Consider the following 14,609-nt stretch of genomic DNA (forward strand, 5'->3'; position numbering starts at 1 on the left):
GAGTTACTAATGATGTGCTCACGTATTGATCATAAGGAGTCGTTCTGTGGAAAACTTTTATCTTCATCCTGAAGTCATCCTTCTTTGTCCATTAAATTGCACAAGTGCAGCATTGCAAGCTAATTCTATGTGAACATTGTTATCCTTTAGGTATGTTGGTTGATCCAGATTTCTAACTCTTCAAATCCTGTTCAATGATTGTGGTTGCAGAAGTCTATACTGCCTGTATAACTTAAAAATAAATCCTGATAGTGTGATCTTGTTGCTGCATTTTTGCTGCCAACTACACTTCCCTAAGCTCTTCTGTTTAGATGCCTTGTCTTATAGACAGTATGAGTTGTATGTATTTATGGGGGCTCTTTGCCTCTTATCAGCTTGTAGGACAAGATTTTAAGTATGTACCTTTTCCATACATGGTTTTGGTTGTGTTACTTCAGATTTATCTACTGTAGTATGGAAACAATAGAACTTTATGGACAGTGTTATTTTAGATGCAAAATAGTGGGGGGTTTTCTACAGCAATAATCAAAAGGTTGTGAACATGCAAAAAATGTTATATGGATTTGAACAAGAGCAGACTGATGTTGAATTGATGGTGATCTCTAGAGCACCTACTTAAATATTGAGAGTCTGATCTGCTGTTTCTGTTTCCTAATAAAAAGATCTGATTTATAAATTAAATTGCTTTTGCTAGTAGAGAAGCAAAAATATGAAAATAAGGTGGTATTTGGAGTGTTCTCAGATTTTGTATTTTATAAGCAGTCTATAAAATAATAGCAATTTAAGCCATAATTTTTGAGCTGTTTTTAAGTACATGTTTTAATGGTGTAGATGTTTTTATTTCAGAACATATAGAGGTTACAACATGCTGCAAAGTCCAACTGATGTCACTATGGAAAACAATCTCTCAAGGGTTATTGCAGCAATTTCCCATGCATTGACAGTATCCACTACAAGAGCACTTACAGTGAGTTTTATTAGTTGTTGTAGCAGCTGACTTTTTCTTGTCTTTCTCACTTGCTTTATTTTTTATTATTTCCTGGCTATATTTGTACCTGCATCTTTGGTACTGTGGCAGGAGCAATACTAATATATTTAATTCTCACTCTTCAGATACTTTGTTGTTGTTGCAAACTCTTCCAGTGATGAAACTGATTCAGTTCTTGGTGTTAACTTTTCAGTTTGGCTGCTGTGAAGCTTTGTGTCTTCTCTCCACAACATTTCCAGTCTGCACCTGGACTATGGGATGGCACTGTGGGTATGTTAGCAGACAAGAACTTTATAAAGTATGGCATCAGGTTGCTTTTAAAAATACTAAGTGTCAGCATTTATTCATCTCTGGAATCACAGCACATATCACAGGGATTGGCTGCAGCCACTGTAACAGATAGATACATATGGTCAGTATCTATCAAAATAAATAACAGGAAAAAATTCCATGCTTTTGAAAAATGTATATCTTCAGGATATTGTCTTGTAGTATCTCTCTAAAATCAGAACATGATCATTTTCACCTTGATCTCATGTTTATGTTGAAGAACAGTTGTAACGGAAGTTACTTCATAGTTGCTTTCATAACTGTAAAAGTATCAGATGCTTTCTCTATTCAGCACACTGAATGGGAACAGCAAATGAGATAGCCAATACTTAAGTGCTGTGTATTTAATACATGATAGCCCCAAAATACTTTGATTCTGAAGGGTTTCTTCAGAATGTAACTGTACAGTTGGCAGCTCTAAAACTTTGATTTTGCTTCTGATTATCAATGTGCTGAGCTGTATGAGCTGTGAAGCTAGCTACTGAAGGTGTACATGTGCAGAGCTGTTTGGTTTTTTAAATAGATTTAACATAATTTGTGTCAATTTTTTTCAGTGTTGTCATGTCTCTATTATTTTATTTTTCTGGTATCCTGAAACTCTATTGCAAACTATGATCTTGTTTTAAAATAAAACAAAACCCCAAAACCCCACAGCTGTCCCTCAGATGCTGTTCTTGTTGGGATGCCCTTTTTTCCTTTGCTGGCCATAAGTGTAGCATACTCTCTGTATGCATTCTAGAAGATGTCTTGTGAGCTATAGGTCCAGTTTTAACAACTGAAGTAGGTTAGGATGTGAGCAGTGCTTAGCTGGAAAACAAAATCAATGCAGAATTGCAACAATGCGTCTTCTGCACTATCCAGCCTAAAAAAATATTGGTTTTAAGATGCATCAGTGATGCAGTGACAGCCTTTGCTCTTTCTTCTAATTCCTTCTTTACAGATTTTTGGCCCATATTTGTACTAATTTAGATTGTAACTTTATTTTTGTGGAACGAGACACATTATATAATTCCGTGTAATAAGAATATAATAACATGGGTAATAACTAACATGGGTAATAACTAACATGGGTAATAACTAACATGGGTAATAACATGAGAATTTTGTCAGAATCCTTTTTTGTCTTAAGAATTCACAATATTTGAACTGTTGCATTCCAACTGTGTGCACTCAACATGGATTAATTCATGGGTTTTTAACTTTATAGCAAACAACACTTACATGTGAAAATATATATTAAAAAAGGAAGTCACTGTAATTACCTGTGTAGCTTTGTCAAAATAATAGCTCTACTTAGTGTAAATTCATTTTCTGAGATTGCTCTAAGTGTGTTAGACCAGAGTGACCACATTGGTTAAAAAAATAATCTCCAAAAAATAAAGAAATCCCTTTATTTAGAGGTTGCATCAGATCCTTTCCTGAAAGAAAGTTAGTAATATCGAGCAAGCCTTACAGCCTTGAAATGATGCGTGTAATTTGTATAGTATTCTGACAAACATCTTATTACACTGCAATACTATAGCTTGTGTCTTCCATCCCTAACTTGCCTATGTGGAAGACTTGACTTGGAGGTAGTTCAGGACTGTACTGGTTAGCAATGAAATACAGAATTCTTTCGTTCATCAGTAGATGTCACTAGCAGCTTTGGTATTTGCTATTTAAAAAAATAGTAGTGGCTCTTTAAGAAGACAAAGTATTGTTGGGTCTCTGCTGTAAATTAGTTTTCTTAAGTCCTAGTTGGGTGTGTTTCTGTAGTTTCCTTGACTGTTAGTTTTCATAAGACTTTAAACTTACCAAAAGGAAGGAGAAAAAGGTCATGACATTCCAATATTAAACTTCCAGTGATTCCCAGCCAAGTCCTTCAGATGAAACTCAAAAGGGCTGTACCATTGGAATGGCTGGCATGGTCCTGTCTCTCCTGTCATCAGCATGGTTCCCACTGGACCTCTCTGCACATCAGGATGCTTTGATTTTGACTGGAAACTTGCTTGCAGGTAAGGCAGAACTAGGAAAGTAGGATTGTCCTGATATTTTTATTGTTAGCATTAGAAGGCCTGTATCTTACCATGTTTTGATCTCACACAACAAAATACTTGCAAGATAGAACAGAAGAAATAAAGAAGAAACTTCTTGCGCCCAGGATGTTTGAAAAGATGCTGACCCTAAGTTGCAAATTTCTTCTTAGTTGCCAAAGGGAACATGCAGGATGCTTAGTACATGCTGGGTACGAAAGGTTAACTTTCTTTGCTGTTTAGAACTATGCACCTACTGCTGGTTTTGAAAATGCAGGCTCTCTCTATTCGAATTTCTGTTCATATAGAGAGGACAACCATACATGTCTCTAAAATTTTCTGATACTTAATTCCGAGGTTTTTATCTTATTTTTGTGTAAATAATGTGAATTAATATTGCAGCAAGTGCTCCCAAGTGCTTAAAGAATCCCTGGAGTGCTGAAGAAGATTCAAGCCAAGGTGCTGCAAAGCAGGAGGAACCCTGGCCGGCTCTAGCAGATCGAACTCTTGTTACTTTAGTAGAACAGCTTTTTTCTCACCTACTGAAAGTCATTAATATCTGTGCACATGTAATGGATGATGTTGCTCCTGGCCCAGCAGTAAAGGTATGTATTAAAAATAAATTGTGTGATGTAAATACTGCTGTGATAAAGACCTCTTAATTTTAGAGTTAATATGGGTAACTATCTCATCTCATACCTTGATAACATAACTCCATTATGGGTAGGAAAGCAAATAACATGAAAAGAGCATGCATATCATTCTTCTCTGTAACATGATTTTCCTTAGTTCTGCAGTGTTTGTAATATGACCTCAATTTTTGAACCTTTTATTCCTGCTGAATTCACCTGAAACATTAATTTAGTGAGGAGTGTATATAGTAAATGGAGTCAACATCTGTTGACTTTTGGCTTTGTTGGCTGATTGTAATGCATTGAGCTCCTTTGGGGCTAAAAGTAACTCTTCTGTCTTTTGAATATCCTGCAAAGTATCTTGACTTCTAAAACAGCTCCTGTGAGGTACTTTTGGCATTGGGTTTTCGTTTTGGCTTGGGTTCTTTTGAGGCATCTACATTTTGAGACTTGCCTGGTGCCTGTAAAACAGTGTTATTAGGATTAGTAATTTCTTCATATTTTGAAACTGTGAGATTATTTTTTTATGCTTGTCATGGTTTAAAACCCAGGCGATAAAAATAACTGTTACAGCTGAAACCAAGACAGTGCTTTTTGTCTGGAATCAAAATAAACTTTAGTCATTGAGTTGTGATTCCATCTCATTGACCTACACTGAAGTTCAGAGGTAAAGTAGAGAATACAGTAAACTTCTTCCTTTTCACCCAGGAAATTCGTGTCCTGAACCTGAGAGTTGAGACAATTTAACTGTCAGTCAAATAATGGGAAGTTTAAACAAAAGATGAATACACTTATATTTGTGTAGAAAATGAAAAGCTAGTTGTGCATGCAAAATTAATCAAGCTTCCTTTAATTGTAGGCAGCATTACCTTCTCTCACGAACCCACCTTCTCTTAGTCCAATTCGGAGGAAGGGGAAAGAGAGGGAGGCCGTTGAACAGGTCCCTGTGCCAATGAGCCCTAAAAAGGGTGGTGAAGCAAGTCCGGGTAAGCACACTTACTCCGATTAACCCTCCCACCTATCATCCTCACCTGAGTATGGTTACAGCATAGAGAGAAGAAATAAAACTGAGTAACTGGTTTTCTGAAGTTTTGGTTCAAAAGGCTGGCAGGCGCACTGTCAGAAGTTCTTTTTGAGTACTGCTTTGCAGGAAAGGCAGGTGGGGGCTTCCTTACTGGTTTGGTTTTAATTAAAATTAACTGTGCTTTTCAGAAGCAAGGTACTGCTGAATCCTTTTACTTACCGCTTTTCTCAATCTACTCATCTATTGACTAAAATTACGAAGTAATTTTTGCAAGTATTTTACTAAGGAATATGAAATTTGCTCTTCACCCTTTGACAGGAGTAGCTTCTGTTGCTCCTGGAAACAAGATTCTGAATCTTGAAATTTGTTTTTCCTTAGTAATGAATGAAAGCAATGGGTGTTAATTCTGTTTCATAAATTGTACTTGGGCTCAGTAGTAAGCCGCCTTGGTTAATTTGTGTTATCTCAGAGGGCTAGTTTCTTGGAATGCTAGTTCGCATTGTAGTTGTACAGCAGTTTAAAAGTGTGTTTGTGGTTAAAGTGTGTTTGCAGTTTAAAATCTGCATGCAGACTGAAAAATTCATACTGTTCAGTAATGTCTTGAGGGTCCTAGAGAAAGTATGTTGTGCTAATCTATTATATACTTTTAAGCTCCTAGGCAAACTGATGCTGCTGGGCCTGTTCCAACAAGTAAATCATCTTCAGTAGGAAGCTTTTATCATCTTCCATCATATCTGAAGTTATACGATGTCTTGAAAGCAACCCATGCTAATTATAAGGTACTGCATGATCTCAGATGATTGAATTAAAATGTGGTTGGGCAATCACTTTGTTTCTTTTAAACATGGCTCTGCTTGTATTGAGACTCACTTGTTTGCCTGTGTAAACAGTTTATATACACGCACGCGCACACACACACACGCACAAATAATCACAACCACCAGGAATAAAAACAAACAGAAACCCCAAACAAATCCCTCTGATAGGCATTGTCCCCCTATTCTTGTTTCTCTGCTGGCTGATGCTGGTACCAAATGACCCTTCGGTGGCTTGGCAGTGCCAAATAGATCCGAGTGTCTCTTTCTCTCTGCAGTTTATTCCAGGATTGGTAAGCTTTTTCCTTATTAGTTCAGGTCACAGAAGATGCATTCCCTAGGGGCTTGGTGATCTGATTTGTACGCTTCAGGGAGTGTATTCATATTACACCTACTGTGTTTAAGAAATACATTATTCCTTCACTGCTGCTTGTCAGCATCCTAGGCCTTTCCAGATGTTGTCACTTCCTCAAACTAGATCTTTAGTCAAAATGAAGTCCTGTTTTGTAACCATTCATAAGGGGAGCCTAAGCTGTCAGTGGCGTTAATCTAACCATGCTGAATTTTTAGACAACAAATCTTTTTGTGACAGTGCCTGCTTTTGTAATTTTTATCTCCTGAAGTAATGGTTAATAGAAAGTGTGATTTTTACTTTTTGGGACCAGGTTACTTTGGATCTCCAAAACAGTAATGAAAAGTTTGGATGTTTCTTACGGTCTGCCTTGGATGTTCTGTCTCAAATCTTGGAACTTGCTACTCTTCAAGACATTGGAAAGGTATGAGATCTGTGTGTTCTTTCTTTTGTAGTTAAGTTTTCCAGTATCTCTGTCCTTGTTGGGGAAAAACCACATATTGATTTTAAAATTGGTGCTGTTGTGAGAGACAGTAGTCCTAGAAGCGCTGCGCTACCACGGTGTTGAGTAGAGTGCTAAAGCAGATTTTCCAGGTTAAATTAATGTAGTTGAGAAGTGGAGTAATCTTTTACTCTTTAAATTTCATGTGGAGGTTTTTCTTACCAGGAAAATGGCTTGCCTTCAGTCATCCTTACTCTATTAATATGTTTAAATATACTCTTGTTAAATATACAAAATTTCAGGAAGCATACTGCTCCCGTTCCTCTCCTGTGTCTTGATATGTTTTTGTGCCTTAACTGTGGTGTTATGCATTGTGGTGCTTTCAGATTAGGAGGCAGATCTTGCATATTTTTTTTATTTCTTTACACACACCCATGATTTCTCTTAAATTACTGTAGTTTTAGTTAGTAAAGCAACCTGTGCTGTTGTCCAGTTTTCATAGTAATGCTGCATGTGATAAAGTAAAAAAAAGCAACTAGGTTCACTTATCTTCTGCTTTTCTAGTGTGTCGAAGAAATCTTGGGATACCTAAAATCGTGTTTCAACAGAGAGCCAACAATGGCAACAGTTTGTGTGCAGCAGGTAAGGAGGTAACTTTTTTGTGTGTTACTGAGAGGTTAATCCTGATGTCCTGAGGTTATCAATCGGACACTTGAGATTTTGCAGATTCTTTTAAGGGAAGTAATGTGAAGAAACTGTAGCCAAGGTGGAGCAAACAGAGCATGTTTTCTTTGATTTTTTTCATTACTTGTTCTGAAACTTGATACTGTCTGAATAACGTAATTTCGTCTTGAACTGCTTCCAATTCAGAGAACTGTTTTAGCTAATGCTCAGAAAACCACGTTGTTTCCTACCTTCCCAAATATGTTCTGTAGGCAGTTAACTACATCAGAACCAAGGCAAATAAGGCAAAGAACTGCCTTACTGATGGCTTCCAGTTAAACATTTGGGTTCAAGTCATCAAAGCTTAATTTTGGTGGGAGGTGAGCATTAGTAGACTATTGAGATGTCACATGGAAACAGCTTAAGTTATGAAAACAATCATATCTTTTTGGGTGAGATGTGGATTGTTTTTTTTCCAGCTTTTCTGTCTTCTTTTATATAACTGTATGATTCACAGTTTGCAACTTTAACCTCTCCTCTTAAGTCCTTTGAGAAGATGAGGAGTCAACTTGGTTTGTTTGTCCCTCCTTTTCCTGAAATGTTAACTTTTTTTTTTTTTTCCCTCCCAATTTTCTCCTCTAGTTATTGAAAACATTGTTTGGGACAAATCTGGCTTCTCAGTATGATGGCTTGTCTTCAAACCCCAACAAAGCTCAAGGCAAAGCTCAGCGCTTAGGTTCTTCTAATTTGAGACCTGGTCTCTATCATTATTGCTTCATGGCACCGTACACACATTTTACACAGGCCCTTGCTGATGCTAGTCTAAGGAACATGGTTCAGGCTGAGCAGGAACACGATACTTCAGGGTAACTTTCTTCCCTTATGATATAATGTTAGCTTGAACTAGAATCTCTTTTTATTGTTTTTCATAAATGCAAGTATCATAGGGGAGCTAAGTAACTTGAAATTACAGTATTGTGTATTATTTCTCCTGTAGACTTCAGCAGAGTAATTTGTTTTGGTAGTGGCATCCTGAATGCAACGCTGTATTGATGATCTCTAATGAGTTTTACGAATCAAAGCTAAATTCTTAAAATGGATATCACTTAAGGTTTTTAAAAATCATAATAGTTTTAAATGCTTGTATTCAAAACTATTTAATTTGGTCATTATAGCAAATAGCCTTAAAAGAAAGGCAAGGGATGGCTAAGCAAAGACCAGAAACTTTCTCTGCTACGTTTGTCCACAAATCTATGTGATCTGATAAAAGTGTACTGTAGGTTGTCTCTGTTCTTTCATTTTACTAAGAATCTTGAAACAGTCAAGTAGATAAAAGTTGGCATTGGTAAAACAATATGCATCTAAGGAGAGTGTTTGTCCCCCCATTTTTTAACGCTAATGGGTTTTTGTTTGTTTCTTATGACAGATGGTTTGATGTGCTGCAAAAAGTTTCTACACAACTGAAAACTAGCATTACCAGTGCAGCAAAACATCGTGCTGATAAGGTACTTGTATCTGTGTACTCCTGAAAGTGCTGTACCTTAGATTTAAAACGTTTTGCCTCCTTTAAAACATAATTTGGTTTTGAACCAGAGACATGTTCAGATGTTAGATTACTTTAAAATCTCTCTATTACAGAATGCTATTCACAATCACATTCGTTTATTTGAACCCCTTGTCATAAAAGCATTGAAACAATATACCACAACAACATCGGTACAGCTGCAGAGACAAGTTCTAGACTTGCTTGCTCAACTGGTTCAGCTACGAGTTAACTACTGTCTTCTGGATTCAGATCAGGTTGGTACCTCACCACTTGGGGAAACTTGTGGTACTGGTATCTCACCCATAGGCTTCATATTTATAACAAAGATACTTGCAGCAATCCAGTCATTGTACTATAGGTGAAAACAAATACTTACAGGAGGGCGAGATTCAAGTTATGCCTTCTTCCCATCCAGAGAGCTTCACATTTCTGATTTCTCTATTGCATGTAAATTACTTTCTAAGCTTTCCAACAACTATTTAAGAGCTGTTCAACAGATTGAATTATTAAGAATAAGATGATGTGGACAATACAATTTGTTGTCAAAACTTAATTTACAAATAGAAATACCATCTTTCTGTATTGAGAATATGTGTGTTACATCACTGAGAAGGTTATACTTAACAATATACAGACTATAGTAAAATGTGGCATAGGTTCATGCAAATTATAATAAGCTGCAACTTCAAGAAGATTCTCAGTATCTTCTGTAACTGTAGAGGGAACACTTCATAAGTGTTAGAATAAACTATATGTGATGTTCGGTACCTGTCTTTTGCTCCTTCCAAAATACACACTTTTGTAATTGTCAAAATTATTTCAATGGAAATTAATGTCTCTGTATCTTTTGTACACTTTATTCTCTCTTTAGGTGTTTATTGGATTTGTCCTAAAGCAGTTTGAATACATTGAAGTAGGACAGTTCAGGTATGAAATTAGCAAAGATCTTTGAACAGTATGTGTTTAAACTGTCTGAAGCATGTAGTGATTAGTCTTGCTGGTTGTTTCTGCCTAATGAGAAAGGGAGAGTTGCCATCTGGGCAATGCGCTTGTTTATTCCCTGGCTCCAGTGGCAGGCCTTTGAGATGATTGGGGGCTGAAGAAGTCAGGAAGTGTGTGTGTGGTGGGGGGTAGAAATCTTAAGCTATGTCATTCTGTTTCTCCATTTAACATTGTAAAACCATTCTTTTGGAATCCTCAACAAGCTGTGCTTTCTGGAATCAGCACTTCATCGCTAGGTTTCAGTTACTGAAGGGAAAGCTACTTCTTCCTATTGTGGAGTCAGTGTGAATCACTATGCATTCTGATCACCTCGTACATTTTGTATAGTACCTAATAGATCGTAAGCAATGCAATAGAGTTTTTACTGTCAGCTCTTTGGGTTTTTTTCTCACACTTGAGTTGTTATGAACAGATGAGGTTTTTTTTTTGGTCTGTGGATCTCCTACAGTAATAATCCAATGTGTGTCATATGCATTAGGTAGTGTGTTATAAAACTAGTAACTGTGTACCAGCACACTGTAATGGTCACAGCTTGAAAGAAATCCCTTGGGGGATAAAAAACCCCAACATAGTAAAGAGCAAGGCACAAAAATTATAGAAATACTGTATGAAAATAGAACAATGCATTCTTAAAAATAATGGAAAAAGATTCATTTTTACTGAATGGAGTTGTGCAATTCAAACTTGACACTTCTCATTTTTTGTTTTCAGGGAGTCTGAGGCAATTATTCCTAATATCTTTTTTTTCCTGGTGTTGCTGTCTTATGAGCGGTATCATTCCAAACAGATAATCGGAATTCCTAAGATCATTCAGCTGTGTGATGGTATTATGGCCAGTGGGAGGAAAGCTGTTACGCATGGTAATGAAAAGAAAAAAGCACCAACACTTGTTAGTAATAGTTCAGCAATAAAACCAGTATTGAATAGTAAGCTATAGAAAACTGTAATCACATTGATTATTCCAGAATACACTAGAATTTGAATTCTTTAATACATAAATCTCCTTCAGGAATTTTATTGTGCCTTACTAATGCTGCTACCCCATATTTTGCATAGCACATAATAGCAACAAAGTTTTTATTTGAAACTTTATTAGGTAATAAGTTTATAACACAGCACCATGCTAAAGGTTTTGATTTTAGTTTTTAGTCGCTTTCACTTTCCTTCCACTTTTGGTCTTTAACTAGAAGCATCTTTCTCATAGTTTACAGTGATTCTGCTAAGAAATACTTAATAAAAATATCTATAGTCTAGCTCTATGAGAATGGGCAAATATGTCCATAATATAAATTTTCTACTAGAAATCATAAGATAGACATCATTATGCATAATAAGTTTGGTGGTGTTTTATTGCTTTGGTTTTTGTTTTGTTTTGGGGTTTTTTGGGGGTTGTGGGCAAAACCTTTAATGAACTAAAGCACAGTTTAGTAGCTGAACTGTACAACAAAACACTGTTCAAGAGTGACTTGTCTCATGTTGGAAAACCAAATCTCATTTCAGCAATTCCAGCTCTGCAGCCCATTGTTCATGATCTCTTTGTGTTAAGAGGAACAAATAAAGCTGATGCTGGAAAAGAGCTGGAAACACAAAAAGAGGTGGTCGTGTCAATGCTGCTGAGACTTATACAGTACCATCAGGTAAGAGAGGAAAATGGCCCTGTTTATGGCCTGTAAAAGGGTAACCTTGCTGTGCTAAAAATGCTTCAGGCAATTTTGATGACTTTGTATACAAAACTTGAATAGCTGGATTCTGTATGTGATGTTTCCTTATAGAGAGTATGCAAACATTTTTGGGGGTAAGGGAAGGGTTCTGCTCTACAAATCAGTATTTCAAGTTAACATGTCTGTGGGATTTTATCATCAAGTCATGGTAACAAAGCACTGAAAAGCTCCAGTTAGGATCTTGGTCTTGGTTATGTTACAGATTGAATAAACAGAAGATTAGCAGGAAAGTTGAAATAAATTAGGATTCAATAAACTTGAAAGAATGGGGGTAAAATTAGAAGAGAGGACAGGATTAAAAGTATGAAACATTCTGCATAGAGATGATTTAGGTATTGCTGTACAATACTAGTATCTTCAATAACACTGTAAAATATGAATTATTTGAATAAGGTAGTGAAACTGGTAGCTAGACAATTATTGACATTTACCATTTTGCCCCAGACCTCATGGGTCTGGAAAACATGTTTCTGCCTTGTAGGAGTATAAGAATTACTTTCTCAATACGCTTTGTTTAGAAGAAAAACATAAAAGTAATTTTAAGAAAAGTGACATGATTAACATGGGATCTTATTGCTTATTCGTGTGCTTAACACTTTTCCTTTCATCATGTGAAAAAGCATATGCTAATGTAAGCAGTGTATTTTCTGAGAACACTTGGAAAAAAGTCAGTACATCTTGTCAAAATAATTTGTTAGGAACTGCATGTTCAGATTGGGGTAATTTTGTGTATCCACATTTTCTTTTGAATGTGTAGTTTTATAATCATAAAATGACTAATATAACTATATGATGACACCCTGTAGACACATGATATGAAATAGTGATTAACTTTGTGTTACATAAGGTACTGCGGTTGCAAGCAGGTTCTCTTCTGACACACTTAATCTATTAAAGACCACCCATGCACTGCTCTTCCCACACCATCCCATTTGTAGTTCTTGTTCTGTCCCATTCTACTGGTGCAGTATGTATAAACCAACCCCTGGGCAGTTCTGTTCTTCCCTGGCTGTGGCTGGGGTGTTCTGCAGTCGTGTCTCTGTAACTTGTGAGGCTCCAAGAGCTGCAACCTTTAACTTGTTTCTGTTATGACTGTAGCTACCATCCATGGAGCTCCAAAGTTAAGTTATTCAGCCCAGAATCACTTTTATGTCCTCTCTTATGAGAAAGCTTTCAGGGAAGCAGATCATCTGGTGATCTCTTTTTAATTGTCTGTGTTTCTGAATCTGAACTACCTGAATTCCTTTACAAGTGCTCCATCTAACTGGTTTTCTGAACCAATTTCCTTTGGCCTGTGTATCCTTGAAAGTGTGGTCTCTCTAACCCTCAATACATTCAGTTACTAGAAGTGGTCTTTGCTGTTGGTGTCCTCCATTATATTCTCTCCTAAAAAATTTTATATGAAAGTGACATATCCCAGGTGAATGAGCTCCATAAAAATGTCTGTTCTGTTTCCTTGACCAAATTTAAACTTTTTTGAGCTAGAGTGAAGAAGAAGTATACATCTAGGAAATGTTCTTTTTCCCATCTTTGTTGAATCTGCAATATGGCACTTAGAATGTAGTATCCTATTTGCAGTTGTTTGAGTAGTCTTTTGACAAATCCTTTTTAAAAGGATCAAGAAAGCTTTTTTATTTTTATTTTTATTTACAAAAGTAATTAGAGAATTCTTAAACAAAAAGACATAACTAAGAAGAAGCTTTTAACCTGAAAATGGGGTTTTAAGAATGTTGTGTGATTTCTCATGTGGGTTTTCTTTTCTTTTTTTGGCAAATGGATGAAGCAGTAAATATTTTTCCCATGACAGTATTACTCAAATGTTTCCTGTTAGTGTGGGTGTTTACTTGCATTCTTTTGGACTTTTCCTCAGGTGCTAGAAATGTTCATCTTGGTATTGCAACAGTGTCATAAAGAAAATGAAGACAAATGGAAAAGACTGTCCCGGCAAATAGCTGACATTATTCTCCCAATGCTTGCAAAACAACAGGTTATTTTATGCGTTTTTAAAATCTATAAACATATAAACCAGTTGTTGTAATGTGTGTATGCATCAATAATGGCTTTTATGTATGAAAAAACAATTACTGCAAGGTAAACTAAGTCTTTGAAGTGATGGTCATATTTAAATCATAGAATCATAGAATAGTTAGGGTTGGAAAGGATCTTAGGATCATCTAGTTCCAGCCGCCCTTCCAAGGGCAGAGACACCTCACACTAAATCATATCACCCAAGGCTCTGTCTAACCCAGCCATGAACACTGCCAGGGATGGAGCATTCACAACTTCCCTGGGCAACCCATTCCAGTGCCTCACCACCCTTACAGTAAGGAACTTCCTCCTTATATCCAATCTAAACTTCCCTTTTTAAAGTTTGAACCCGTTATCCCTTGTTCTGCCGCTACAATCCCTAATGAAGAGTCCCTCCCCCGCATCCTTATGGCCCCCCTTCAGATACTGGAAGGCTGTTACGAGCATGAAGTATGTGCAATATCTTCAAGGCTGTTTCCATAGGAAATTCATTCTACTTCTCTTACATATATGATGATATCAAAGCACTTATTAAATGGTGTGAAGATTCTGCCATGTTTCTAGAATGTCAAAATTATTTTTTTGTAATGGCAGTTGGATCTAATTACTTTTTTTTCTTGATGAAGAGGGTGGAAAGATGTAGTCTGAAACTGCTTAAATAAACCATAGAATCATGGAATAGTTAAGGTTGAAACAGACCTCTAGATACTGTCTTCACCTCAAACCTGGATCTACTAAAGCAGGTTGCTAAGGACCATGTGTAGTCAAGTTGTGGTAGGCTCTAAGGATGAAGCCTCCTCTCTGGGCAGCATTTTCCAGTGTCTGAGCATCCTTACAGGCAGAAAACAAACAAATAAATAACTCCCTGTATTTAAATGGAATTTCCTGTATTTCACCTTGTGTCTATTGATTTTCATCCTTATACTGGATACCACTGATAAGATTTTGACTCTTTCTTCTGTACTTGGGTTGTCTCCTCCTCCCACTTCACCTGGTCAGATAATTGTACATGTTGAGAAAGATCATGCTGAGCCTTCTCCAGGTTGGACAATGG

At 36.6% G+C, this 14,609-nt stretch overlaps 1 protein-coding gene across 4 annotated transcripts in view; it reads left to right on the plus strand.

Moving 5' to 3' along the window:
• The window catches only part of HTT (huntingtin), an 83,720-nt gene that overhangs the window by 32,319 nt on the left and 36,792 nt on the right, over positions 1–14,609 (plus strand). For all 4 annotated transcript variants that reach the window (XR_013956321.1, XM_080611955.1, XM_080611956.1 and 1 more), the window contains 15 exons: positions 847–967; positions 1,182–1,258; positions 3,161–3,312; positions 3,733–3,935; positions 4,822–4,948; positions 5,638–5,765; positions 6,467–6,577; positions 7,160–7,237; positions 7,901–8,124; positions 8,685–8,763; positions 8,897–9,058; positions 9,676–9,731; positions 10,518–10,666; positions 11,307–11,443; positions 13,398–13,514. Coding sequence is in view for 3 of the 4 variants with exons in the window: in XM_080611955.1 (XP_080468081.1) it covers positions 847–967; positions 1,182–1,258; positions 3,161–3,312; positions 3,733–3,935; positions 4,822–4,948; positions 5,638–5,765; positions 6,467–6,577; positions 7,160–7,237; positions 7,901–8,124; positions 8,685–8,763; positions 8,897–9,058; positions 9,676–9,731; positions 10,518–10,666; positions 11,307–11,443; positions 13,398–13,514 (1,921 nt within the window). In the remaining variant the exon portion in view is untranslated. The remainder of the gene's footprint in view (positions 1–846; positions 968–1,181; positions 1,259–3,160; positions 3,313–3,732; positions 3,936–4,821; positions 4,949–5,637; positions 5,766–6,466; positions 6,578–7,159; positions 7,238–7,900; positions 8,125–8,684; positions 8,764–8,896; positions 9,059–9,675; positions 9,732–10,517; positions 10,667–11,306; positions 11,444–13,397; positions 13,515–14,609) is intronic.

The sequence above is a fragment of the Psittacula echo genome, assembly GCF_963264785.1.
Source record: "Psittacula echo genome assembly, chromosome: 1".
Taxonomy (NCBI): Eukaryota; Metazoa; Chordata; class Aves; order Psittaciformes; family Psittacidae; genus Psittacula; species Psittacula echo.